At 42.4% G+C, this 26,626-nt stretch overlaps 1 protein-coding gene and 1 long non-coding RNA gene across 2 annotated transcripts in view; one reads left to right on the plus strand and one right to left on the minus strand.

Annotated features, from left to right (window-relative positions):
* The window catches only part of LOC122686956, an 89,064-nt gene that overhangs the window by 33,511 nt on the left and 28,927 nt on the right, over nt 1-26,626 (plus strand). Inside the window, exon 2 of the long non-coding RNA XR_006338961.1 lies at nt 1,383-1,476. This is a non-coding gene — a long non-coding RNA (uncharacterized LOC122686956). The remainder of the gene's footprint in view (nt 1-1,382; nt 1,477-26,626) is intronic.
* The window catches only part of EPSTI1 (epithelial stromal interaction 1), a 96,750-nt gene that overhangs the window by 27,123 nt on the left and 43,001 nt on the right, over nt 1-26,626 (minus strand). Inside the window, exons 7-8 of the mRNA XM_043892329.1 lie at nt 13,445-13,538; nt 2,278-2,361 (exon numbers count right to left, since the gene is read on the minus strand). Coding sequence (XP_043748264.1) covers nt 2,278-2,361; nt 13,445-13,538 — 178 coding nt within the window. The remainder of the gene's footprint in view (nt 1-2,277; nt 2,362-13,444; nt 13,539-26,626) is intronic.

Consider the following 26,626-nt stretch of genomic DNA (forward strand, 5'->3'; position numbering starts at 1 on the left):
CAGTTGAACCGCACATGGAACAATGGACTGGATCCAAATTGGGAAAAGAGTACGTTAAGGCTGTATATTGTTACCCTGCTTATTTAACTTATATGCAGAGTACATCATGTGAAATGCTGGGCTGGATGAAGCACAAACTGGAATCAAGAATGCCGGGAGAAATATCAATAACCTCAGATATGCAGATGACACCACCCTTATGGCAGAAAGTGAAGAAGAACTAAAGAGCCTCTTGATGAAAGTGAAAGAGGAAAGTGAAAAAGCTGCTTGAAACTCAGCATTCAAAAAACTAAGTTCATGGCATCTGGTCCCATCACCTCATGGCAAATAGATGGGGAAACAATGGAAACAGAGACTTTATTTTCTTGAGCTTCAGAATCACGGCAGATAATTTCATCACCTGCAGTCATGAAATTAAAAGACATTCGATCCTTGGAAGAAAAGCTCTGAGCAACCTAGACAGCATATTAAAAAGCAGAGACATTACTTTACTGAGAAAGGTCCATCTAGTCAAAGCTATGTTTTTTCCAGTAGTCATGTATGGATGTGAGAGTTGGACCATAAAGAAAGCTGAATGCTAAAGAATTGATGTTTCTGAACTGTGGTGTTGGAGAAGACTCTTGAGAATCCCTTGGGGTGCAAGGAGATCAAGCCAGTCCATCCTCAAAGAAATCAGTCCTGAATATTCACTGGAAGGACTGATGCTGAAGCTGAAGCCCTAATACTTTGGCCACCTGATGCAAAGAACTGACTCATTGGAAAAGACCCTGATGCTGGGAAAGATTGAAGGCAGGAGGAGAAGGGGATGACAGAGGATGAGATGGTTGGATGGCATCACCAACTCGATGGACATGAGTTTGAGCAAGCTCCAGGAGTTGGTGATGGACAGGGAGGCCTGGTGTGCTGCAGTGTGTGGGGTCATAAAGAGTCAGACACGACTGAGTGACTGAACTGAACTAAACGGATGCACAAAACAACTCAGTGACAACCACTTATTTTGTATGTTGGGTGAAACTATGAGAAAGTAAGGGCTTGACCTCTGTTGGGAGGAGGGTAGCACTCAAAGGGTCAGTTATAACAACAAAAATTAGTACACATTTCATAATATGAATGTTATAATATGATTTCCACACTCAATTGCTATAATAAGTTACCTTGTAGAGCAAAGACATAAGGGGAAAAATCACACCAAATTAAGGAAATCAGAATGGGTGTTAGAATTCAAAGTAATTGAATAATTGAAGAAACAGACTTGAGGGATATCCTGGAAGAAATGACAGGATATATTAAGTACAAATAGAGCAAGAAAAAAGTTGCAAAATAAATATGGGGAAGATAATGGTCTCCCACTAGCTGAACAAATTTTTTTGGCTTTTTTAAAGGACCTGAAATAAAGTGGCCCCTTGGAGCTGACTCCCATCTCTCATCACTCCCATCCTTGGTTGAGGAGCCTCTGAGCCTGTGAATCAAAGGCAGGTATGACCATCAAGTCACAGTACTGTTTTCAGTTACCCTGTCAGAAATTTCCTATTATAATAAGTACTTTTCTCAGTGTTCATTTCCCTGATTTCTATTGCTCATTTTATTTGGAATACTGTGATTTTTTTGAAACACCTCACATATTTGTATATGTGTAGAGTATGCATTGTTTCATTCTTTGGGTATTTTTAGATGAACATTTAAGCCAGTGTCACGATTTTGTGTGCATGCTTTTTTTTTCATTATGCATTATCGTGGTCTCTGGACATTATTTGCAATATCATATATCTTTAATTTTAAAAATGGTAGTGGCATTTGTTATATTTTGTATACCAGAGGTTCCCAAGTGTCCTGGAACTCCACTTAATATTCTGCAACAACGTAACTGGGAAAATAATTTGAAAAAGTATAGATAAATGTTTATGCGTGTAACTGAATCACTTTGTTATATACCTGAAACTAACACATTTTTAATCAAGTATACTCCAATACAAAATAAAAAGTTAAAAAAAAAGAAGTTCCCAAGTGTTCTATCATCTTCTCCCTGAACTGGTGGCACCAACTACGGCAGATACACTGTAGCCCTCTGAGGCTAAGCAAGTAGCAGGAGCCAGGAAGTAGCTGAACAGAAGCCGCCAGCACACCACGGTACTCTTAAGGCATACTCACATCACCATTTCTAACACCTGTGGTGTTTTGTTTTGTTTTTAGGATTTTCATGTATGTAAATATTTCTGTTCTCAAGCCCTTCAACATTATCTAGTACCACAACTAAATACTAATATGGTCTTTGAATACCTTCTGGTGCTGTTCTTCCTTCATCTTTTGCAATTTTTGATTTTCTTCTTCCTTTAGAGTATCCACATAAGCCCGTCTTCTGGCCTGTAATGGTATAGAAAAAAAAGAATCATGAGAAAAAGCATCACCACAATGTCTGATGCCTACCGTGGGTCCAGTTCTAACAGCTCGACCTGAGCATACAGCAGGCTCTCCATGTACACTTGCTTAAAATTGAGTGATTTATGCATACATCTGCAGATGCCCCTTGGGATGTACAGGAAGAGACGAGTGTAAGCACAACCATCCAGCACACTTTAAAGGATGCTCTAAACGTTTGTTTAATTAGGCTTTAAAAAATATCCCCTCAGAGATAATCAACATAGTTTATTCCTTCTCGTGAGAAGGATTTGAAGCAGAGGAAAGTTAAATATATTTTTTCAAGACTGTTTCAACGAGCTGATGAATATCAGAGGCAAGCAGTGGTGACACTGACCACAGAAGCACAGACGTGTCTGCTGCTCATTAACGCGGTCCTGTTAAACAGCCTGTCAGCTGGTGACATGCTGTGTGATTCCAGAGGCGAGTTTCTCTCCCGGTCTCTGTGTCCCTAATCTGTACCTGGAGTTCATTTCTGTGCCTGAGAGGGAAAGCAAAGTCCGTTCAGGAGCACAGAAGCCATCATTTCTGGCTGAATTAGGACCTTGAGGGGGAAGCTCGGAAGAGTCAGCACACACAGTAAGGCGTCCTTCAGTCCCAGTGACCCTCCATGTCAGGGTCCCCCCACCCCTCCATGGGCACAGAGACCACACGTGCTGGAATTGATGAGATTTCAAGTATTCCGTCTGTTCCTTTGTCATGCTCTTTCTCTCCCTCACACTGATTTGCAGCCCACCCTCAGGAAGGCAGAGAGGGCAGCCTGATAAGCTAACACGTGGGAAATCCATTGTTCTCATAAAACTACCCGCAGCATCATGGCAGCAGCGACATATTTCAGGCCCTAGTTCTTTGGACTAATAATCCATAAAGCTTCTGTAGCCTGGTCCCCCCTTTTCCCTTACTATAATTTTTCTCAAGTACTTCTTAATTCATTCCTCCATTTCTGTCACTATAAAGCCCATCTTCCAGCAAATACGAAGCACTCGCCAGAAAGAGAGATTCTCAGGATGCCTCAGCTGTAGCACTACTAAGTAGAGCTGCGGCACTCCAGATGTGTCCAGTGTGTTCGGAAAGCCCACATATATCCAAACCCTGCCACATTAGACAGGCACACGCATCCTAGGACTTTATCCATATCCTGAATACAAGGGGACTGTGATAAGATATAAATGGTAGGGAATCATTCTCTAGTGACCCTTTATTTTTATATGAGAAGGTCTGAAAGGAGGGAAGAGAGGCTGGTAGCACATTCTCTATTCAAGGGAGTAAAAGGAGGAATAAGAGATTTAGTTAAAGCAGATAAGATGACTTAAGTGAGGAACCTATTTGTATACCTTCCTTTTAAACTCAACCTGTTGAGTTTCTTATCAGAATATGGGTCCTGGACTTCCCAGGTGGTGCAGTGTTAAAGAATCCGTCTGCCAATGCAGGAGACACAACAGATGGGGATTTTATCCCTGGGTCGGGAAGATTCTCTGGAGTAGGAAATGGCAACCCACTCCAGGATTCTTGGATGGAAATTCCACGTCAGAGGAGCCTGGCAGGCTACAGTCTGTGGGGTCGAGAAGAGTTGGAAGTGACTGAGTACACATGGGCACAGCACACAATATTTGACTTAGAAAAAAGTGGTTAGACACATAAAGTGTCAATGAAAAAGCCACAGAATCTGGGCAGTTCACAAGGCATCTCAACTATGAAGAGTTCAAAGTTACTTGCAGGCCCAATGCTTGCTTACCCAGCTGTGATCCCTAGGCAGGACAGGAAGTTCTCTTCAAAAATACGGGCAACGACTCTTGATCACTGGTTTTCTTTATTTTTATTCTCACAATGAGATTTTAATCGAGTGTTGTGTGTGCGTGTATGGGTATCACTAGCTTTCTTAAAGTCTCAGAAATTTCTATGTAATTATATTCATATAATTTTTCTCTCAAAAAGTATTAACATATTAATGATAAATTTGTTACTTAACTACACTTTGGCTTATCCTCCCCCACAAGCTATACTAATAATATATTCATTCAATAAGCAATGTTTCAACCTCCTATGCACAATCCCTGAGGTCAGATAGGACCCCCGGCCTCAAGTACTTATAGCCTAGTGTGGAAGTCAGACAGAAAGATTAATAAGATTAATGATTACAGTATAGCATGAGAGGTATTGTGATAAGGGATGCTAAAAAGAAGGGCATTGAATTAAAGCAGATCAAGGACACCTTCTCAAAGCGGGAGACATCAGGTTGCGTTTTAAAAAGTAGGAATCAGACTAAGCAGGGGCAGGACATTGTGTGAATAAATGAAAAATGACATTGTATTATACTAGGTTGTTCGGGCTGTCATAACAAAGAACCACAGACTGGGTGGCTTAAACAACAGATGTTTATTGCCTCACATGGAAGCTAAAAGTCTAAAATCAAGGTGTCTACAAAGTTGGCTTCTTTCTTTTAAAATTTTTATTGGAGTATAGTTGCTTTACAATGTGATGTCAGGTTCTACTGTACTGTGAATCAGCTATATGAATACACATATCCCCTTTTCTGCACGTCCTTCCCATTTAGGTCACCACAGAACACAGAAGAGAGTTTCCTGCACTATACAGTAGGTCCTCAGTTATCTATTTTATACACAGTGTCAGTAGTGTATGTATGTTTCTTCTGATGGCTGCGAGGGAGGGATCTATGCCTCCCTCCTTGCTTACAGATGACAGTCTTCTCACGTCTCTTCACATCATCCCCCCTCTATACGTGTCTGCTCCTGTGACCTTTCCTAGTGGATTAGATCTCCTTTTAACTTAACGTCCTCTGTAAAGACCCCGTCTCCAAGTAAGCGCACATGCTGAGGTACTGGCAGTTACGACTTCAGCATATAAATTTTGAGGGGACACAATTCAATCCATAATAAGCACTGCGTTCCCATTTCAGATGGTGAAGTGAATATGTTTCTGCTCCATGCTTTTTCAGAAGTTACCCTAAACAGAGGAGGAACTGAAACAAACATAAGCCCTAGTTTCAAAAACCCAAGAGAAACCAGTGTTCTCCGACAAAAGATCCATGAGGACAAAGTAGATGAAGAAACACTAAGTGGCCAGGAGAGCAAAGAGCAAATCTAAAGCCTTGCTGCAGTGGGGGTGAAGCCGGGGGAGTGATGCAGGAGCCACAGGAAGGGAGCTTGCCCCACAGAGCAACGTGAGGGCCCCAGAGATGGATGTACCAGCGACCGGGAAGGCGGAGGGATGAGAGGAAGGCATCCACGTCGTCTGCTTCCACCCGACAATTCAGGTGCTAATGCTCCCAGCCTGACAGGAAGTCAAAAGTGTATCCTTTGGATCAACTAAACCAGACAGGCCTAGGACAGAAGGCAGCCGTGTTCAGATCCCAGGGTGAGAATGAAAGGATTGTGTAAACTCCCGCATACCAGGCTGCGAGCCTCTGGGCGCCCTTCTTTGAACTTTTATACTGCTCCCTGCACTGTTTCCTCTGAGACATAGAGGGTGATATTTTATCCATGAAACAAGAACAGGTTGCTGGTTTTTTCTTTTTAATGCAACAAAGAAAAGGAGCTCTTAGAAATTAAAAATATCTCCTCTTCCCCACAAAAAGACAAACAAGTAAAATATTTAGAAGATAAAGTCAATAAAATGTGTGAGATAACAGAAAAAATTACGTATACTTAAAAATGTTATATACATTTTGTATATAGTATATATGGCAGGCTGCTGTTGTTCAGGCACTAAGTCATGTCTGACTCTTTACAGCCCCACGGACTGCAGCACGCCAGGCCCCCTGTCCTTTACTGTCTCCCAGAGTTTGCTCAGGTTCCTGTCCACTGAGTCAGTGATGCTGTCTAGCCATCTCATCCTCTGCTGTCCTCTTCTCCTTTTGTCTTCGATCTTTCCCAGCATCAGGGTCGTTCCAAAATATAAATACAGCAGATATCTATCTATCTATAGATAGATAGATAGATAGATAGATATAGAAAGAGAGAGAGATAGACAGATATAGATATACAGATACCTGCCCTAAGTTCCTGGTACAGAGCTCAGAGCTCCTAAAACCTTTATAATTTCCTAAATGATAAGAGCTTTCAGACCATCTCTTGTTCCAGTCTTTGGTCTTTGACCCCATCTCTGACTCAGGGCTCCTAAAACCCTGTAATTTCCTAAGTGATCAGACCACGAGGAGCACCTTTTGTTCTACTGAGGCAACTCCATGTGGGCTCCTGAATGATTGCTGCATGGGGCCTGGTCACCAGAAGAACCAAGTCATGGTTAGATGTTTGGAATTTTCAGTCTCAAACCTCCATCCTCCAGAGAAGGAAAAAGAGCTGGAAATGGAATTAATAACTGATCATGCCTATAGGAGGAAGCCTCCATAAAAGTCCCAGAAATATAGGGGTTCAAGGAACTGTTGAGTAGATGCACATACCCGTATATAAATATCCACCAGGAGGGTGGCCACATCCCAACCCCACAGGGACAGAAGCTGCATAGAACCCTCCCTGGCCGTTCCCTGTATCTTTCCTCATCTGGCTGTTCATGTGTATCCTTTATCATACCCTTTAATAAACTGGTAAACATAAGTAAGTATAGAGTAGAATGAGTTCTGTGAGTGGCTCTAGCAAATTAATTAAATCCCAAGTGCAGGTCATGGGAACTTCTTTTTTGGCTGTACTCCATGGCATGCAGGATCCTAGTTCCCCAACCATGGGTTGAACCTGAATCCTCTCAATGGAAATGTGGAGTTTTAACCACTGGACTGAGCACCAGGGAAGCCCCTTGTGGATACTTTGGATTTGTAACCAAGTTGGGCAGAAGCTCTGGGTCCCCTTGGGACCAATCACTTGTGACTGGCATCTGAAGTGGAGAGCAGTCCTGTGGGACTGAGTCCTTAGCCTGTGAGATCTGATGCTATCTCCAGGCAGAGAGTGTCAGAACTGAGTTAAATTGTGGGACACTTAGCTGATGTTGCAGAACTGCTTGGTGGGGAAAACCCGACACACGTTTTGTATCAGAAGTGCTGTGTGTGTGTGTGTGTGTGTGTGTGTGTGTGAGAGAGAGAGCATGCACACGAGGTAGTGTAGGAGTTAAGGATACACTTAGGAGGGAAAAGATTAGAGTTTTTTCTAATTCAGTATGCCAGGAAGTAAGTGACTAACACACACACACAAGGGGGCGGGGGGAGTAGTCAAAGATAAATTAGAGGGGAAAAAATACTTTTTTATGAAAAAGTTAGAAGATAAATCAAGGAAGCCTAAGATTTGAATAATAAGAATCCCATAAAGAGAAAATGAAAGGAAATAAATCAAAGAAATAACACAAGAAAATCATCTAAAACTAGAGATAGATTTCCAGACTGAAAATGAATAAAAATGACCCTCACACTAAGGCACATCATTATGCAATTACAGAATACCAGAAAAAAATAAAACAGAAGGAGATACAGAAATATTTCCAGGGGAAGCAAGGGAAAGCCCCCACATAAGTACAAAATTCAGATGGCCTTGCATTCCTTAGGAACGAATAACTCAAAGTCAAAAGAGCAATGCCTTCAAAATGGTAAAGGAAAATTATTTGCAATTTGGAATACTTACTGGAAAATTGCAAGCTGAGTATGAGGGTTGAATAAAGATAGTTTCAGACATGTAAGGACTTGAACATACATCTTCTCTTGGGAAGCTACTACTAAATAATATGCCCCACCAACACAAAGAAATAAAGCAAAAAAGAAAAAAAGAAGAAGAAATGCGACCCAGAAATCAGGGAACCCAACACAGGAAAGCAATAAAAGCAATTCCCTGGATGATTTTAAAGCCCTGATTCTCATCCTTGGCTGCACACTAGAATCATCTGGGGAGCTTTAAAAACCTAACGCCCAGGCCACAATACAGCAGGAGCCCTGGGGGCGTGACCCAGGCATCAGGGAGCTTTAAAGTCCCCCCACCCATATGATTCCAGTGAACAGCTGAGGTTGGGAACTATTCCTTGAAAGGACAGTCCCAGAACAATAACGCTGTAGGAGGCTTCAAAATCAACCAGCCCAGGTGAAGTGAGGAGGGAGGTTTGCAAAAGGGAAAGAAACCCAGAATTGACAAGTTAATCTGACAGTCACAAAGTGGAAAATTGTATGGAAATTTGCATCAAGAGGCACTTTGTAGAACACTCACAAAAGCTAAAGGAAGGCAGTCAGATATTCTAAGGAAACTAAGAAAATGAAAAATAAAATGAAAGATTTCCAAAGTTATAAAAGAGAGAAAATGTAAATTATAACTGGCTTGGCAGTGAAAACTATTTGCAGAGTCATAATAAAGGAAAGCCTGAGATACTGAATGATTAGATGGGGAGAATCAGGGGAAAAAATTCATAAGATTTAAAATATATGAATCAACAGATAGCCATATACTTTACTAACATCAGTTCAGTTCAGTTCAGTCGCTCAGTCGTGTCCAACTCTTTACGACCCCATGGACTGCAGCGCTCCAGGCCTCCCTGTCTATCACCAACTCCCAGAGTTTACTCAAACTCATGTCCATTGAGTCAGTGATGCCATCCAGCCATCTCATCCTCTGTCGTCCCCTTCTCCTCCTGCCCCCAATCTCTCCCAGCATCAGGGTCTTTTCCAGTGAGTCAGTTCTTCACATCAGGTGGCCAAAGTATTGGAGTTTCAACTTCAGCATCAGTCCTCGTAATGAATATTCAGGACTGATTTCCTTTAGGATGAACTCATTGGATCTCCTAGCAGTCCAAGGGCATCTCAAGAGTCTTCTCCAACACCACAGTTCAAAAGCATCAATTCTTTGGCACTCAGCTTTCTTTATAGAAAACTTAATTAACATATTCAGAGCCAAATAACAAAAGACAGCTAAGGGAGTGTGGCTGGATGAATAACGGCCCCCTCAAAGAGCTCCACATCCTAACCCCTGCACACTGTCTGTGAAAGTGTTAGTCGCTCAATCTTGTCCAATTCTTTGCAACCCCATGGACTGTAGTCCACCAGGCTTCTCTGTCTATGGAATTCTCCAGACAACAATACTGGAGTGGGTAGCCATTCCCTTCCCCAGGGGATCTTCCCCACCCAGGGATTGAACCCAGGTCTCCTGCGTTGCAGGCAGATTCTTTACCATCTGAGTCACCAGGGAAGCCTCAGAAGCTGTCAGTGTTACCTTATATGACAAAAGGGACTTTACAGAAATCAAGAATCGGGACACAGAGAGAGGCACCTGTGTGGTACAGGTAGAACCAATAGAATCACAGTGGTCCTTATAAGAGGAAGGCAAGAAGGTCAGAGTAGAGAGGAGGTGATATGACGATGAGATTAGAGTGAGCCACAGGTCAAGGAAGGGGCTTCCCAGGTGGCTCAGTAGTAAAGAATCTGCCTGCCAATGTAGGAGACACAAGAGACGCAGGTACCATCCCTGGGTAGGGAAGATCCCCTGGAAGAGGAAATGGCAACCCACTCCAGTATTCTTGCCTGGAGAATTCCATGGACACAGGAGCCTGGTGGGCTGCAGTCCGTGGGGTCACAAAGATTTGGACACAACTGAGCAGATAACACACACACACACACACACACACACACACCCACACACACGGGTTAAGGAAACAAAGAATGGCAGCAGCAGCCAAGAGATACTGGGAGAGGCAAAGAGCAGATTCCTCCTCAAGCCTCCAGAAGAAACCAGCCCTACTGACACCCTGACTTCAGTCCCTTCCTCCTCACATCTGACTTCTGACCTCCAGAACTGCAGAGATTCCATTTGTGTTTGAAGCCCCTAAAATGGCAAAAATTCACTACAGCAGCAAAGGAAATGTTTTACTAAGAATGTAAAGAACTGGAATAGAAGTGGGTTTGAATGGCATGTGAGGGACCTGTGCCTTTCAGTGTTGACTTTTTAAAGGACTTGTGACACCCAGATGGAAACTAAAGCAACCTGCAGTGAGTGTCCAGAGTGGCGGCCGTGAGAGTGGTGGCAGCAGTGGCCGGAAAGGCATGAACTAGCGAGCAGTGCTCCTCAAACGTAAACGTGCACACACGTCAGCTACGCCCGTGTTAAACTCCGGTGCTGATTCAGGTCTGGAGCATCATTCGGGCGCCGCCTCTACTGCTGGGCCATGGCCCACACCCGGAGCAGCAGAGACCTAGACTGCAGGACCACAGAGAGGCGGGTTGTGGGGGGAGAAGGTGGAGGGACGGAGGCACAGATAGGGCTTTGTGCACAAGCTAAGGCATTTTGACTTGACTCTTGAGGACAGGGGGAGCCATGGAACTACAGGATGAGGTGGTATTTTTCTCAAAGGATTGATCTCGGTAGAAGAGGCAGGGGGAAGCCAACCAGAGACTGGTTGTACACTGATGGTGCAACTGGAAACATTCTATGATATGACTCGGGGTTGGGGGGGGCGGGTATGATGCTGCTGGTACGTCTGCTTCCACACCCAGTATAGAGAACTACATCCGTCCATGTGCGAGTGAACACTGTGAATTCCTCCTCTCTGACGTTCTGACCTACAGGAATTTCCTTGTTTTTTACATTGGCATCATATATAGTATTTATTAAATTCCCATCTGCCATGATAGCCCCACATTTAAAGAAGTGGGAAGAACAACCATTTTCTCAGGAAAGTTGCATTATGTAGTAAAACTGAAATAGCTTTAAAAAAAAAAAAACAAACCTTGCAGCTCCTCACACCCCACATATTTGGGTATCACGCAGTGTCACCTTCTGCGCATTGACCATAGTTAAAGCAAACTGCAGGTGTCTTCCTTTAAATTCACAGAGGTGTAGTGTGCATATTTGATTTTCCTAAAGCATTAAAAAAATGGTTCTGCAATGCATTCTCTGAGGAGTTCTATGCATATGGATTAGACAGTATGAGAAGACTATAATATGGGTAACAAGTCAGTAAATATATTGAACACCCACAAATTATTAATACTTTGGTGTCAAAACAGGAGCAGCTGTGGAATGCTGTTGGTGAGGAGCTATCCTGGGTGCAATCCTGCCCCATATTTTCTATTAATAGCCTGAGGATCTTATGACTAAGGCACTAATCAATCCACAGGAAATGCAACTCTGGGAGAGATTACTAATGCTTGGACAACAATATTGAAATTCCAGGAGGATCTTGTTCAATTGAAGAAACGAGCCAAAATCAATAGTGCAAGCACACAGGTGTTTCAGTCACAGGATTCAAGACCCTTCAAACAGAAATCAAGACCATCCTGCCAGCCAAACACCCAGGTGGTAAAGCTATCCAATGCCTGTCTTGCCTCCCCTCCTCCATCATGAAAAGGCCGTGTAGACATATGTCAAGGAACATCTCTACACGGGATTAACCCTACTACCTACAGCTCCTCAAAACTTCTTCCTCCAGTACCCTGCAATGAGAGGGACGATGGATTTGATATGACTGGTGGAGCCCACATTTAGCAAATCTGGACTTTGGAACACCGTGATCTTCAATGCAGGGGAAAAATAAGAAGCAATGAGAGGTTTCTGGTAAGAGTAGAATGACCTTTTCCCAAGGAGCGTCATAGTATCTTCCTGACATTTTAAAATGCAATCACTAAAGAGAAGGAGGGCTGGGGGAAGAGGACAATCAGACGTATCTAACAGCCTCTCGTTTACCTACCCAGACCCTGAAAAGCTGTCTTTCTAAAACCTAAAACAACCTTTTCTTTCAATTACAACCCTTTCCCATGGTCATCCTTGCCCCCATTTGGTCAGTCAGTAACCAAGCTCTGCCCTTTTCACCTCCTAAGCGTTCCTCTGACCTACACTCTCATCTCCATCCTCTCACCCACCACTCTACTTCAGACCTTCACCATTGCTCGCTGAGTCTAATATGGAAGCTTCAGAGACCTCTCTGTTATTTCAGACCCATCCTTCACCTGGTTACCAGTGTGATCCAGCAGCCAAAATGCAAATGGGACCTTGAAGCTTCCCTGTTTAAAACATCTCAGTACCTTCAGGACTCACAGAATGAAATTCAAGTTCGTTCAGGCGGGCAGTGGTGTTCCACCACGGGCACCAGGAGCTTCCTGTATATGGCATCTCTGAAGCCTCAAAGCCTGGGAGAGGCTTCTCGTATCTTCTGCCCTGGGTGTCAGGGCTGCTACACATCCTGCAGTACCCAGGACAGCCCACCCAGTGGACCACCCCACCCAGACTGCTGCAGCTGAGGAACTCTCCCCAGGGCCTCTGACTTCTCCAGGCTCCTCGCTTGCCCTTCTCAACTGCAGCTACACAGAAGTCATCCATGCTTTTCCTTGCCATTGTACCTCCATTCTTTCTTCTAATTCCTGAAACCTGGAATTATACTCTCTTGTGACTCATCTTTTAAGCTTCAGCTTTCCAATAGTTTATATCCAATATACTCACCACTCTGCTCTACACCTAGTTCTCCTCTTCACTTAACTTAGGTCCTTCTAGGCAGAAATTGTATGTGCCCGGTCCTTGTTAGTATAGTGGTGACTATCCCTGCCTGTGACGCGGGAGTCCGGGGTTTGATTCCCCAATGGGGAGGCAATACACCCTTTTTTTGGGCTTTCCCAGGTGGTGCTACTGGTAAAGAACCTGCCTGCCAATGCAGGAGACACAAGAGATGTGGGTTTGATCCCTGGATCAGGAATATACCCTTGAGAAGGGCATAGAAACCCACTCCAGTATTCTTGCCTGGAGAATCCCATGGACAGAGGAGCCTGGCAGGCTACAGTCCATGGAGTCGCAAAGAGTCAGACATGACTAAGCAACTTCGCATGCATGACAGAACTTACATAAACACTCAAATCTGAGGGATGGGTGACTGGCTGAGAGCAAAGGTTTTTCAGAGGCTGCTGCTCGTCCCAGCGCCCATGATGCTGGCAACAGGTACAAGCGTTGTTTTACAGCTGAGACGATAGTTGAGGTCAGGGTTTCAGCTCAGATCAGCTCTGCCTTTAGTTCCAAAATTCTATGCTGTAGAAGTCACTCTCTGGCCCTAATCTTCACCCACTTTAAAAAGTGCCCCACGGCACCCTGCATGATATTCCACTCACCCAAGCTGAAGACTGTGGATTGTGACCAGCAGCTGAACGGGCTCCTCCGAGTGGCACGTCGGCCTCAAACCTTCTCAAGAACTCGGCGGTTTTGCTAGCAGGAACACAAACAGGTGTTAGCGCCCTCATAACAGAAGAAATATCCTTCTTTATCATGCCTTCGGATACTAGCCTAGACTTCCATCGGGGATGACGAAAAGTGTCCTCAATAGAACAAAAGCTGAGTTTGTGGACATGGTAGGAGTACAAGATCAAAGCAAAATGCTATTGCAAGATTGCACCTCACAGTTTGAAAAATATAATACTACGCTTGTGGAATGTGAACCTACCGTTTCATTTTTTTCTGCTTCATGTCCTTTGACATGGAGATAAATGCCCTATCAGATTCCACAGTGTGGGCGCTAATTTCCTATCTGAACACTTAAAGCTTTACGACTCAGACTTCAGTGCAGGGCTGTAGAATGAACATCCCTCCCCTGGTATGGTGTCCCTCACACCTTGCTGGTGCCACGTCAGGCCCTTCACCCTCCAGGGGTCTCTCTTCCAGTCATCTCACTGCCCCCGTGGCTTGGACTACCCTCAGGATACACAGAGCCGCTAAGCCCATCACTCTTAACCATTTACAGGTCATGGGCCCCGTTGGAATTCTGAAAGCAGAAATGGCCCCTCTCCTTATACATACACACACCCCTTTGCATTTAATTTGCACCTTCCGTGGAAGGAAGACGTGCTGCCAGTTCTGATCTGTATCTCTTTTTAGCTCTGAGAGATTGTGAAAGGTGTACCAAGACATAGCCTTAGTGTTTTTAATATTTTACTGATTTATTTGATTGCCAGGTCTTAGATGCAGCATGCAGGATCTTGTAGTTGCAACACATGGAATCTTCAGTTGTTGCATGCTAACTTAGCTGTAGCATGTGGGATCTAGTTCCCCAACTGGAGATCAAACCCAGATCCCTGTATTGGGAGCATGAAGTCTTAGCCAATGGACCACCAGGGAAGTACCCTCAGTTTTAATAAGTTGATTTTCCCTTAAAAATCCAAACCATCACCCCAATTTCTCCCTCCAGTGTGTCAAGCATAGAATGCTGGAATTGTTTCCTGGTCCTTACTTTTAACAACTGCCCCATTCTGCCTCCCGCTGATGAATTTCTATTGCTTTGTCCTTTCCCCATGTAATTGGTGGAACTTTGATCCCCTTACTCTGTATTCACAATCAAATAGCTTAGCAAGGCCTGGTTTATACCGCACGAGACCCTGGCAGCGTGCTCTCCTTCTGCCTTTTCCTTCTGTCACCCCTCTGTTCCCCCTCATATTTTAGGCCTGATGCTAAGATCCAATTTATCAAGCACTTAGGGCATGGGCATCAAAGGAGACACAAATGGTCTGGTAAAAATAAATGGTATCCAGTGAGGACAGGAATCAAAATAAGGAATTAGAAGTTAAACAGAGATGCCAACATCACTTCAAATAATTACTTAGGTAGAACATGGCATCTGAACAAGGTCAGAATCTTCAGCTGGGAAAGGAAGAGCTGAAAGTTAAGCGATGAACATAACCCGAAGAAACACAAGGCTTCAGCAGCTGAGACGAGCAGCCTTTCCATTTGTCTAGGGTTGCTTATCTTGCCCAGAGTAGACAAGGAGACTAATGATGTCGCAGAAGCTGGAAGCTGCCTCATTGTCTGAGGCTTTATGAAGCCATCAGTCACGAGTGTAAAAAGAAGAGTGTTGCCAGAAGTTTGGTTGAGATTTCTCAATATCCTTAGCTGAGAGCAGACTATGGGAGCAAGCAGCAGAAAAGAAGCACCGTGATAAGCAAGTAAGGAGCTTCAGACCAGGTCGCCAGCAGCCCCGCACTGTGTTCTAAGGGATGTTTCTTACCTGCCAACGCCAAGCACAGAGCCGGCTGGCTAGGTAACCAGCAGCCGTGGCCTCTGTGCCCATGATCACTGCCCCATTCATGCTACAAGACCAGAGCACAGTGACAGGGCCACAGGACTGCCAGAGGCATACCAGTAGGGGCCTGTGAAGAATGTGGATTACTCCCAAGTGATTAACTTTACAAACAAGAGAAGTTCCAAGTTACCAGGCTAACTGGCGTTTTTCTATTATCAATACAGTAAATTCCATAGATTGGCTGAACTGGATTGGAATGCTTGCAGGTAATTATGGTCAAATTCAATAAAAGTAAATAAAGAACCTCCTTGAGGCTCAAAAGGATGAACATCTACTGGAGGGGAAGTCCAACAAAACTAAGAACCCTCGACTCCAGCACTGAGTCACCTTTTTGTTGGGGTTCCTTCTTTGCCACGACTCTGACTCTGTCATCTAATGAGGGGGGTGATCCTCTCCCACGTTAGCACTTTAACCCAGGCACAAATACAGGATCCCTTCCTTTATTCTCCAGAGAACACCTGAGAATGGACCACCAATAACAGACTGGTTTTGAAGATTTAGTTAATTTTCATTCATCTCCAACTCAGGACGCTTAAGCATCTTTCCTACTTGTCCTTAGGGTGGTGCCTGTGGCTTATCCTAAAAGGCCTCTTCAGGGTAACATCTGCTGCTGCTGCTAAGTCGCTTCAGTCATGTCCAACTCTGTGCGACCCCGTAGACGGCAGCCTACCAGGCTCCCCATCCCTGGGATTCTCCAGGCAAGAACACTGGAGTGGGTTGCCATTTCCTTCTCCAATGCATGAAAGTGAAAAGTGAAAGTGAAGTCGCTCAGTCATGTCCGTCTCTTAGTGACCCCATGGACTGTAGCCCACCAGGCTCCTCTGCCCATGGGATTTTCCAGGCGAGAGGACTGGAGTGGGTGCCACTGCCTTCTCCATCTGTTGTAGCAGATACTTCTAAATATCCATCAAAATGAAAGTTCTCTTCTAGTCATATAACCCGACCATATTTCCTAGCTTTCCATGCAGCTAAGGTTGGCCACGTGGATGTTCTGACCAAAAAAATGAAGAAGGAAGTAATGCACACCACTTCAAGGATGAACTGATAATAAGCCTCCCATGCATGAGCCTCCATATATTTCTCTCCTCCTTCTGGAGGTCTGGAATAGGGACAAGCCCTAGCACAAACCTGGAAGTCATTTGTGTATTGAAAGTGGGAGAACCACTGTTTTTGGTGTCTGAATATCTGCGTGGAGGGGGCCTCTTCTCATACCTGTTCTCCCATGTCTTACATCAAAAAATAGGGCTCAAATAATTATTTTATTTTGAGGTTTGTTGATTGCAGCAATGAGCCAACCCTACTAATACAACTAATCCAAAATCACTGCAGAAGGTGATTGCAGCCATGAAATTAAAAGACGCTTACTCCTTGGAAGGAAAGTTATGACCTACCTAGATAGCATATTAAAAAGCAGAGACATTACTTTGCCAACAGAGGTCCGTCTAGTCAAGGCTATGGTTTTTCCAGTGGTCATGTATGGATGTGAGAGTTGGACTGTGAAGAAAGCTGAGTGCCAAAGAATTGATGCTTTTGAACTGTGGTGTTGGAAAAGACTCTTGAGAGTCCCTTGGACTGCAAGGAGATCCAACTAGTCCACCTAAAGATCAGTCCTGGGTGTTCATTGGAAGGACTGATGCTGAAGCTGAAACTTCAATACTTTGGCCACCTCATGCGAAGAGTTGACCCATTGGAAAAGACCTTGATGCTGGGAGGGATTGGGGGCAGGAGGAGAAGGGGACGACAGAGGATGAGATGGCTGAATGACATCACCGACTCGATGGACATGAGTTTGAGTAAACTCCAGGAGTTGGTGATGGACAGGGAGGCCTTGGCGTGCTGCAATTCATGGGGTCGCAAAGAGTCAGACATGACTGAGTGACTGAACTGAACTGAACTGAACTAATACAACATAATATACACCATAATATACAACTGAGAATCACTTCTCAGTTTAGGTTATCAGTTTCACCAGGACATGAGGAGAGGCCAAGAAGGGCTGAGGAACAGTAGAAAAAATAGAATTCTCAAGGGTTAAGCTCATCATCTTAGTTATTTCAGAACCTTAGGGGAGGAGAAGGTAAGAAAGGGGAGGAAACCACCAGTCCTTAAGGCTGTCTCGGTGTCAGGTCTAGCAGCTGCCTAGGCCCATAGTGTAAAAATGAATAGGCATTTATCTCAGTACCACTAAGATTTGTCTGGTTTGAGGACAAGTGGGGGTTTGGAAGGAGAAACTGGAGGGCGAGCAAGTCAGGGAAGGAGAGGGATATGGCTGGTTATATTGCAATATGATGGAATATTAATGTTAATGGCGATTCATCAATCAAAAAGTTCTTGACCTTTTTGAAAGGATAAGATATATGGGAAAGATCACAGAGAGTGAAATGTGTATGTGTTGGCTCATTTAAATAGGTCAGAAAGACAAAGATAATTCCTATAAGGCTTTTAAAAAAAAAAATTGTTAGAAAAGACAACCAGCATCTCTAACGTTCAAGGAAGAATCAGTTTATATTAAAAAAACTTATAATAGTTACCAAAGGGGAAGGGGGTGGGGGTGGGGGGATAACTTGGGAATACGGGATCAACAGATGCACAGTACCATACATTAAAAAGATAAACAACAAGGATTTTTTTTTTAAAACAGTCAGTTTAAAAACGTTCACTGAGATCTGTCAGAGCTCATGAGTCAGGCACCTGCCACCCGTTACACCACAGGCTACAAGGCGTGCCACGCACCTTCCTCTGCCTGGTTGCCCACATCCAACGCTGGACCATGACAGATAAGGAGGTGCTAATAAAAACTTTAAAGGACCCATTTTAACCCTCAAGAGTCATAATTAGGAAGGCACGCCCCCTGAAAAAGTAGCAGTGATAAGTCTCTCTTTTGCCTTGCGGAGTGGATGGAGTAGTTTTTCCTTCTCTCACCACCTAAGAGTTGACACACAAACTCCAATCCCTGCAGAGCGCAGACAGTGAGGTAAACGAGTGAGGCGCGCCTAGACAGAGGGCGGCCAAGGGCACACCTCTCAGTAATATTCACAGTACACACACCAGGAACGTGCTAACCTAGTACAGTGCTTGGCACGTACCCGGTGCGTGAGTGTGTTAGTTGCTCGGTCTTGTCCAAGGCTTTGTGACCCCATGGACTGTAGCTCACAAAACTCCCCTGTTCATGCAGTTCTCCAGGCAAGAATACTGGAGTGGGCGGCCATTCCCTTCTCCCAGGGATGCTCCCAACCCAGGGATGGAACCCAGGTCTCCTGTTCTGCAGACAAATTCTTTACCATCTGAGCCACCAGGGAAGCCCATACATACCAGGTACAGTACAAACTGTTGAATATATGAAAGCACATTTCCTGTGAGATACTATCAATGCATTTATATTTTTACCAGTGAAACAAAAATTTTATTTGTGTTTCTCAAATATTTTTTCGTTTATATTTGTTCTCTTTGGACTATGTGTTTCAATCCCTTTGCCAGTTTTTCTAGAGTTGCCTTTTTCTTATTAATTTGTAAGAGTTCTTTGTGAAACTAAGCCTTTATTATTTTTGAAGCAAATAGTTTCTCCTAGACCATCACTTACTTGTAATGTAGTTCACTATGTCACCTAGCATAAGTTTTTCCTGTAGGCAAATCTGTATTTTTTTTTCTTATGGATTCTAAGTTGTACATACAGCATAGAAAGGCATTTCACCACAGAATTTTAAAAGCATTCTTCACTACACTCTGTTGAGTTAATACAGCGTGTCAGATTATCTGTCCTTTTGACAATGATTTGAAAAAATACTTGTATCAACAGTTAAAGTACCCTGATGCTGGGAAACACTGAGGGCAGAAGAAGGGCATGACAGAGGATGAGATGGTTAGATGGCATCATCGACTCAACGGACATGAATTTGAGCAAACTTCAGGAAATAATGAAGTCCAGGGAAGCCTGGGGTGCTGCAGTCCATGGGGTCACAAAGAGTCAGACATGACTGAGAGAATGGTAGACTCTCTTCCATTCACTGTTAACTGCAATGCCAATAACACTTTGTTATTATTACCATACCTATGTTGTATATGATTCATGTCACCAGCTTCTCCCTTGTCCCTTCAAGTTTTCAAGTCTATTTTTTAATATTTTTTTCTTTAAAATTGGTTTATCATATTTCATAAAAGGTCCTGTTTCATTTATATTTGAATAAGAGTAGAATTAGCTTTACAATGTTGATTTTTTCCTCCTATAGTAAATAGATATTCTATGTTTATTTTTATCTTATATTATGTATTTTTTTAATATATAAAAGTCCATTAGACTTACATTCACCTGTTTTACAATATAAATAGATATTGTAAATGAAATTTTTCTTTTAATTATATTTTATAATGGACTTTTGATGGTGTGTCTGATGGTGTGAAGAAGGAAGTATTTACATATTGATTTTAGATTCATTCATGAGAGCCAAACTTTGATTAATTCTAACAATTTTTTAGTTAAGTCCCTTGAGGATTCTTTAGTTAAGTCCCTTGAGAGGTTTTAGATAAACAATCAGAGTCACTTATCTCTTCCTTTCCAATATTTAAGTTGTCTCTTTGTTAGAAACAAGTTCTAATTTCCTATCTAAAAATCAGTATCAGTTGTAAATAGCAAATACTCTTGTCATCCTGTTCCTGATTTTATTGAAAAAGTTGCCTTCTTTTACTGTTTTCAGACCAGTTGGACCTAGTGTCTTTTTTAAGATGAGATCAAACTACATTTTCTCTTCCACTTAGAGTTTTTATTCTATTCAGGTTTCAAGTCTAATGGCATACTTTTTCCTAGGAAATTTGAGTTTAAAAAAATTAACAGAAGTAGGACATAGTATTTCTCTTCTAGAATTTTGGCTATACGTCCCTTATCCTTGGAGTTATTCCTTACTCCTTACTCAGACAAGTCAAAAGTTTATCCATTTTATCAGAGTTTTACAAAAAACTTAGGTTTTGGTTTATCAATGATAAATTTTTCTATTCAACTTTATCTCTTTTCTCCCTTTAATTATTCCTCCTTTCTGTTTTTTTTTTGCATTTATTTTATGTGCTTAAGTTATTTTATTTCCATTTTTCTAAAAGCTTTTAAACCTCTACATTTTAGAAATAATTTTGTAGTCACATTCCATAGATTTTTAATGTGGAATACTTTAAACATTATATTCTCTTATCCTAAAGTAATTTGTAATTTCAGTTTTAGTTTCAAAATTTTTTATCCTAATAGTCTCCTATATCCTCCCAGGAAACCTGAATCTTTATTTTTTAATTGAATAATAATTAACATACAATATTCATTTCAGGTATAGTGACTTGATATTTTTATGCATTATGAAATGGTTACCACAATAAATTCAGTATGGTGACAGATGGTAACCTAACATTTAAAAAGGTAATTAGAAAAAAAATTTAAGTGGATAGACTTTAAAATTTCTTATTGCCTAATTTCTAATTTTATTAATTTTTTCCCCTTAGGAATGGTGACTTTATAGACTTTGGGAGTATTTGGGGAATTTACTGAGAGTCTTTGAGTCATTTTGTTGTTTAGTCACTTCAGTCGTGTCCGACTCTTTGTGACTCCATGGACTGTAGCCCGCCAGGCTCCTCTCTCCATGGGATTTTTCCAGGCAAGAATACTGGAGTGGGTTGATATTTCCTACTCCAGGGCTTTGAGTCATGGCCAATGGTAATTAAGTCATATTTGTAAAGGATAGGTATTTTCATAAACTAGGTACAGTATGTCTATATAATCATGCCAAGTCATTGTTATTCATATCCTCTATGCCTTCTGAAATTTTTTTGGCTCACATGATGACCTATTAATTTCTATGGAGAATTAGTTAAATAAAAAGAAAATTTGACAAATCCATAATCTACATACAGACTTCAGCAGTTTCTGTTTCATACATTACACATCTCTATTGGTATTTATAGCTCATATTATCTTTTGGATTACATATTTTATCTGCATAAAATATCCTTTATCCTACTGAATGTTTTCATCTTGAATTCAGTTGTGTCTCATATTAATATTGCTACATTTGCCTTTTTTTATCAGCATTTATGGATATATGTTCTATGCCTTTATTTTTAGTTGTATAGATATCTCTAATAGTAACATAAAGCTAGATTTTGGGGGGTTTTTGCAATCCAAAACATTTTAATAAGGAAATTTAGCCTATATAACCTTTTACTATGATTACTGTCTTGTTGCTTACAAAACTTCCACACCCTTTTCTGCCTTCTGTTGTAATTATCAATTTTTCATTTGATTTTTTCTTATGTTTTTGTTATATATCCTAGTTGTACATGTAATACAATTAAATATATGATAAAAACATAATTACCTATTTTTTCTATTAATATCTGGAATTCACTAGCATTCACTCATACAAAAAATACTTATTTTACTTCCTATCCTTCTCTCTTCCATCCATATGCCTCTTCTAGCACTGAAGCCTTTCATGATTTTAATTTGATCATGTTGATTCTTAATAATGGAAAAGAAAAAAGTTAATCATGTATTTGACTATAAATGTCATTGTCTTCTTTATTCACAATTGTTCTGATATCGCTTCCTCTTTCTTGGATCCCTTACTTGTTTGACCAGAGTTCATTTTGTGGTGACATTTTTTTTTTTTTTCTTTTTTTTTTTTCGTGACCCCATGGACTGTAGCCTGCCAGCCTCCTCTGTCCGTGGGATTTCCCAGGCGAGAATACTGGAGTGGGTTGCCATTTCCTTCTCCATGTGGTGACATTTTTAAGTAAATATCTTAGAATTCACACAGAAGTGATAAATAGACAGAGTGCCTGATGAACTATGGACAGAGGTTCGTGACATTATATAGGAGACAGAATTCAAGACCATCCCCAGAAAAGAAATGCAAAAAGGCAAAATGGTTGTCCGAGGAGGCCTTACAAATAGCTGTGAAAAGAAGAAAAGCAAAGGAGAAAAGGAAAGATATTCCCATTTGAATGCAGCGTTCCAAAGAATAGCAAGGAGAGATAAGAAAGTCTTCCTCAGCGATCAAAGCAAAGAAATAGAGGAAAACAACAGAATGGGAAAGACTAGAGATCTCTTCAAGAAAGTTAGAGATACCAAAGTAACATTTCATGCGAAGATGGGTTAGATAAAGGACAGAAATGGTATGGACCTAACAGAAGCAGAAGATATTAAGAAGAGGTGGCAAGAATACACAGAAGAACTGTACAAAAAAGATCTTCATGACCCAGATAATCATGATGGTGTGATCACTCACACAGAGCCAGACATCCTGGAATGTGAAGTCAGGTGGGCCTTAGGAAGCATCACTACGAACAAAGCTAGTGGAGGTGATGGAATTCCAGTTGAGCTATTTCAAATCCTGAAAGATGATGCTGTGAAAGTGCTGCACTCAATATGCCAGCAAATTTGGAAAACTCAGCAGTGGCCACAGGACTGGAAAAGGTCAGTTTTCATTCCAATCCCAAAGAAAGGCAATGCTCAAACTACCACACAATTGCACTCATCTCACACGCTAGTAAAGTAATGCTCAAAATTCTCCAAGCCAGGCTTCAACAATACGTGAACCTTGAACTTCCAGATGTTCAAGCTGGTTTTAGAAAAGGCAGAGGAACCAGAGATCAAATTGTCAACATCTGCTGGATCATTGAAAAAGCAAGAGAGTTCCAGAACAACATCTATTTCTGCTTTATTGACTATGCCAAAGTCTTTGACTGTGTTGATCACAATAAACTGTGGAAAATTCTGAAAGAGATGGGAATACCAGACCACCTGACCTGCCTCTTGAGAAACCTGTATGGAACAACCTGTATGGAAAATACTATTTGTATTTTCCAAATAGGAAAAGGAGTACGTCAAGGCTGTATCTTATCACCCTGCTTATTTAACTTATATGCAGAGTACATCATGAGAAATGCTGGGCTGGAAGAAGCACAAGCTGGAATCAAGATTGCCAGGAGGAATATCAATAACCTCAGATATGCAGATGACACCACCCTTATCGCAGAAAGTGAAGAGGAACTAAAAAGCCTCTTGATGAAAGTGAAAGAGGAGAGTGAAAAAGTTGGCTTAAAGCTCAACATTCAGAAAACTAAGATCATGGCACCTGGTCTCATCACTTCATGGCAAACAGATGGGGAAACAGTGGAAACAGTGTCAGACTTTAATTTTTTGGGCTCCAAAATCACTGCAGATGGTGATTGCAGCCATGAAATTAAAAGACGCTTACTCCTTGGAAGGAAAGTTATGACCTACCTAGATAGCATATTAAAAAGCAGAGACATTACTTTGTCAACAAAGGTCCATCTGGTCAAGGCTATGGTTTTTCCAGTGGTCATGTATGGATGTGAGAGTTGGACTGTGAAGAAAGCTGAGTGCCAAAGAATTGATGCTTTTGAACTGTAGTGTTGGAGAAGACTCTTGAGAGTCCCTTGGTCTGCAAGGAGATCCAACCAGTCCATCCTAAAGGAGAGCAGTCCTGGGTGTTCATTGGAAAGACTGATGTTGAAGCTGAAACTCCAATACTTTGGCCACCTCATGCGAAGAGTTGACTCATTGGAAAAGACCCTGATGCTGGGAGGGATTGGGGGCAGGAGGAGAAGGGGACGACAGAGGATGAGATGGCTGGATGGCATCACCGACTCGATGGACATGAGTTTGGGTAAACTCCAGGAGTTGGTGATGGACAGGGAGGCCTGGCGTGCTGCGATTCATGGGGTCTCAAAGAGTTGGACACAACTGAGTGACTGAACTGAACTGATGCAGGTAGCTTGTCTCCAGGATAGGGTTGGGGGTGGTGCATATCCCCCCAGGCATAGTATGTTTACCAGGAGCTCTTTCCAGGCCCTGGGGCCTTCTTAGTGCATCTCTTGTCTAGAAGTTGTTAGACTCTACCCTTGCAGGTAAAGGCCAGAGTTAGCTGGTCTCTCTCTTCTTCCTCTGCTGTCCTTGTTTCCCGTTCCTTTATACTCCACCTTCTCCCTCCAAGTACAGTGTCTGATTTCTTACATGGTTTATACTGATTAATCTTCTTTTGATTTAGCAAATATTAGCCCCACCCCATTGCTATATATGAGGAAACCGAGGCTCAAAGAGGTTAAACAGGAATTTCCTGTTAGTACAGTAGTTAAGACTTGGTGCTTCCACTGCAGGGGGACGGGATTCAATCTCTAGTTGGGGAACCAAGATCCCACATGCCTTGCAGCCAAAAAAATAAATAAATAAAGCAGAGAGATTAAAAATATTAGGAGAGAAGTTAAATTTTGAGACCAGGCAGGCAGTCTGGTCCCGGATATACCCTCCCAAGAGGGGAACAGTGATGGTATGATGTTCCAGTGATGAGATACTTAAGTGAAACTATTTTGTAAGTGGCCAGTCAACTTTTTTTTTTTTTTTTTACCAATTGTTAATCACATCCTAAGAAAGACAGAAACTGTTCCTGACATCCAGGAGCTGGCCTGGCACTCATAGCTAAGCCTTGGTCTTCTCCTATTGAAAGTAATTTCATACAACATCGGTCTCAGAGGAGGTCACTTTATGGCTTATGAAAAAATAAGACTGCTCCATGACATGACTAAACAAAGAGAAATGTATGAACGTTGTCTAAACTACAAAAATGACTATTAAACTAAACCCCCAATGTTTTGGAAAATGATAGAGACTGCTGCTTATTAATCAATTACAGTATTAGTCTCACTCTGATCTTCCCTCCTTTTAAATAACATATCTGATACCTACTTTGCTATACCCCTGGAATTAACACAACATTGTTAATCAACTGTACTCCAATATAAAATAAAAAGTTTTTTAAAAGATACTCGATACCTAATCAACTCTTGCTTGCTGATAGCAGCCAACCCAGAAGAAAGCCTTGTCTTCTCAAACCCTCTCCCACATCACCCGGCACAGGCCCAAATCCTATCAGTCTTTTCGTATCTATAAGTTCACCTCATTAGCATAAGACAGAAAGTTATGAATAGGATGACTTTTGGTTCACCTTACTCAGATTATAAAATGTGAGGCTGGATGTAAGCCTACCATATGGATAAGGGATCACTGTGGCCCTTAAGTGTCTTTTAGAAGCTCCCATGAAGGGCATTAGAAGTTTTGTGAGCATATTAGAAGACAAACTTGGAACCTAAGTATGCATATTCAGCAGACCTGCCTGGATCCCTGGCTCTTAGAAACTAAAACAGATGAAGATGTGCCTCTTAGGAACTAATCACAATATCATTCAAATGGAAGTAAAAGAGATGCATGGCTCCAATGGCGGAAATGAAGAGAACTCCCAACATTACCATCGGCAGGTAGAGTGCATGGTGATGCTTAGCAGTGTAGGACAAAGAAGATCCTATTTGGGAATGAGCTTGGTTCCAAACGCTTTTCCAACTAAGGTTTTAAGAACTGAGCCCTGGGCTTGCCTGTGGTCCAGTGGTTAAGAATCCACCTGCCAGTGCAGGGGACATGGTTCAGTCCCCAGCCTGGGAAGACGCCACATGCTGTGGAGCAGCTAAGCCCGTGTGCCACAGCTGCTGGGCCTGTGCTCCAGAGCCCGGGGCACGCAGCTCCTGAAGCCTGCAGGCCCTAGGCCCTGTGCCCCACAACGAGAGAGGCCACCACAAGGAGGAACCTGCAGCTGGAGCCCCCGCTTGTGCAACTGCAGAAAGTCAGCACACAGCAGCGAGGACCCAGTGCAGCCAAAAATAAAAAATAAATAAACAAACAAAAAGGAACCGAGCCCCTTCTCCCCTAGGAATATTAAATATTGAGTCCACCCAGGAGAGTTCACAAAAGCCCATGTACCCTACAGTAAGCTTAACTGTGGAATTAATCTCATGTGAGACCTGGAGGAGGATGTCATTCACGTGTGAGGAAAATCAGAGAAAGCAGACATAATTCCTTGGTTTTTCTTTTGCCTCCTACGGGCAAAATTTAGATCTTCCTTGGAAGAATCAGAAGTCAATTTTGCCCAAGTCTTTATCTCTGAACTGACCTATAGTCTTCTCCACAGCACCCCCACCCAATGCCATGGAGCTACAGTACTTATCACCCACCCCTAGCCAGATGTTCCTGACCACACCTCTAAAATACTCATTTTCCCTAGCCCCCCAAATTTCAGGACCAAGATCAGACTGCATCATTCACTGCATCTGTGACTTTAGGGGCAGACTCAAATTTCACAGTGGAGAGTCAGTTCTAGGATTCTTGAGCATGAAAGTG

Source organism: Cervus elaphus, chromosome 30 (assembly GCF_910594005.1).
Source record: "Cervus elaphus chromosome 30, mCerEla1.1, whole genome shotgun sequence".
Taxonomy (NCBI): domain Eukaryota; kingdom Metazoa; phylum Chordata; class Mammalia; order Artiodactyla; family Cervidae; genus Cervus; species Cervus elaphus.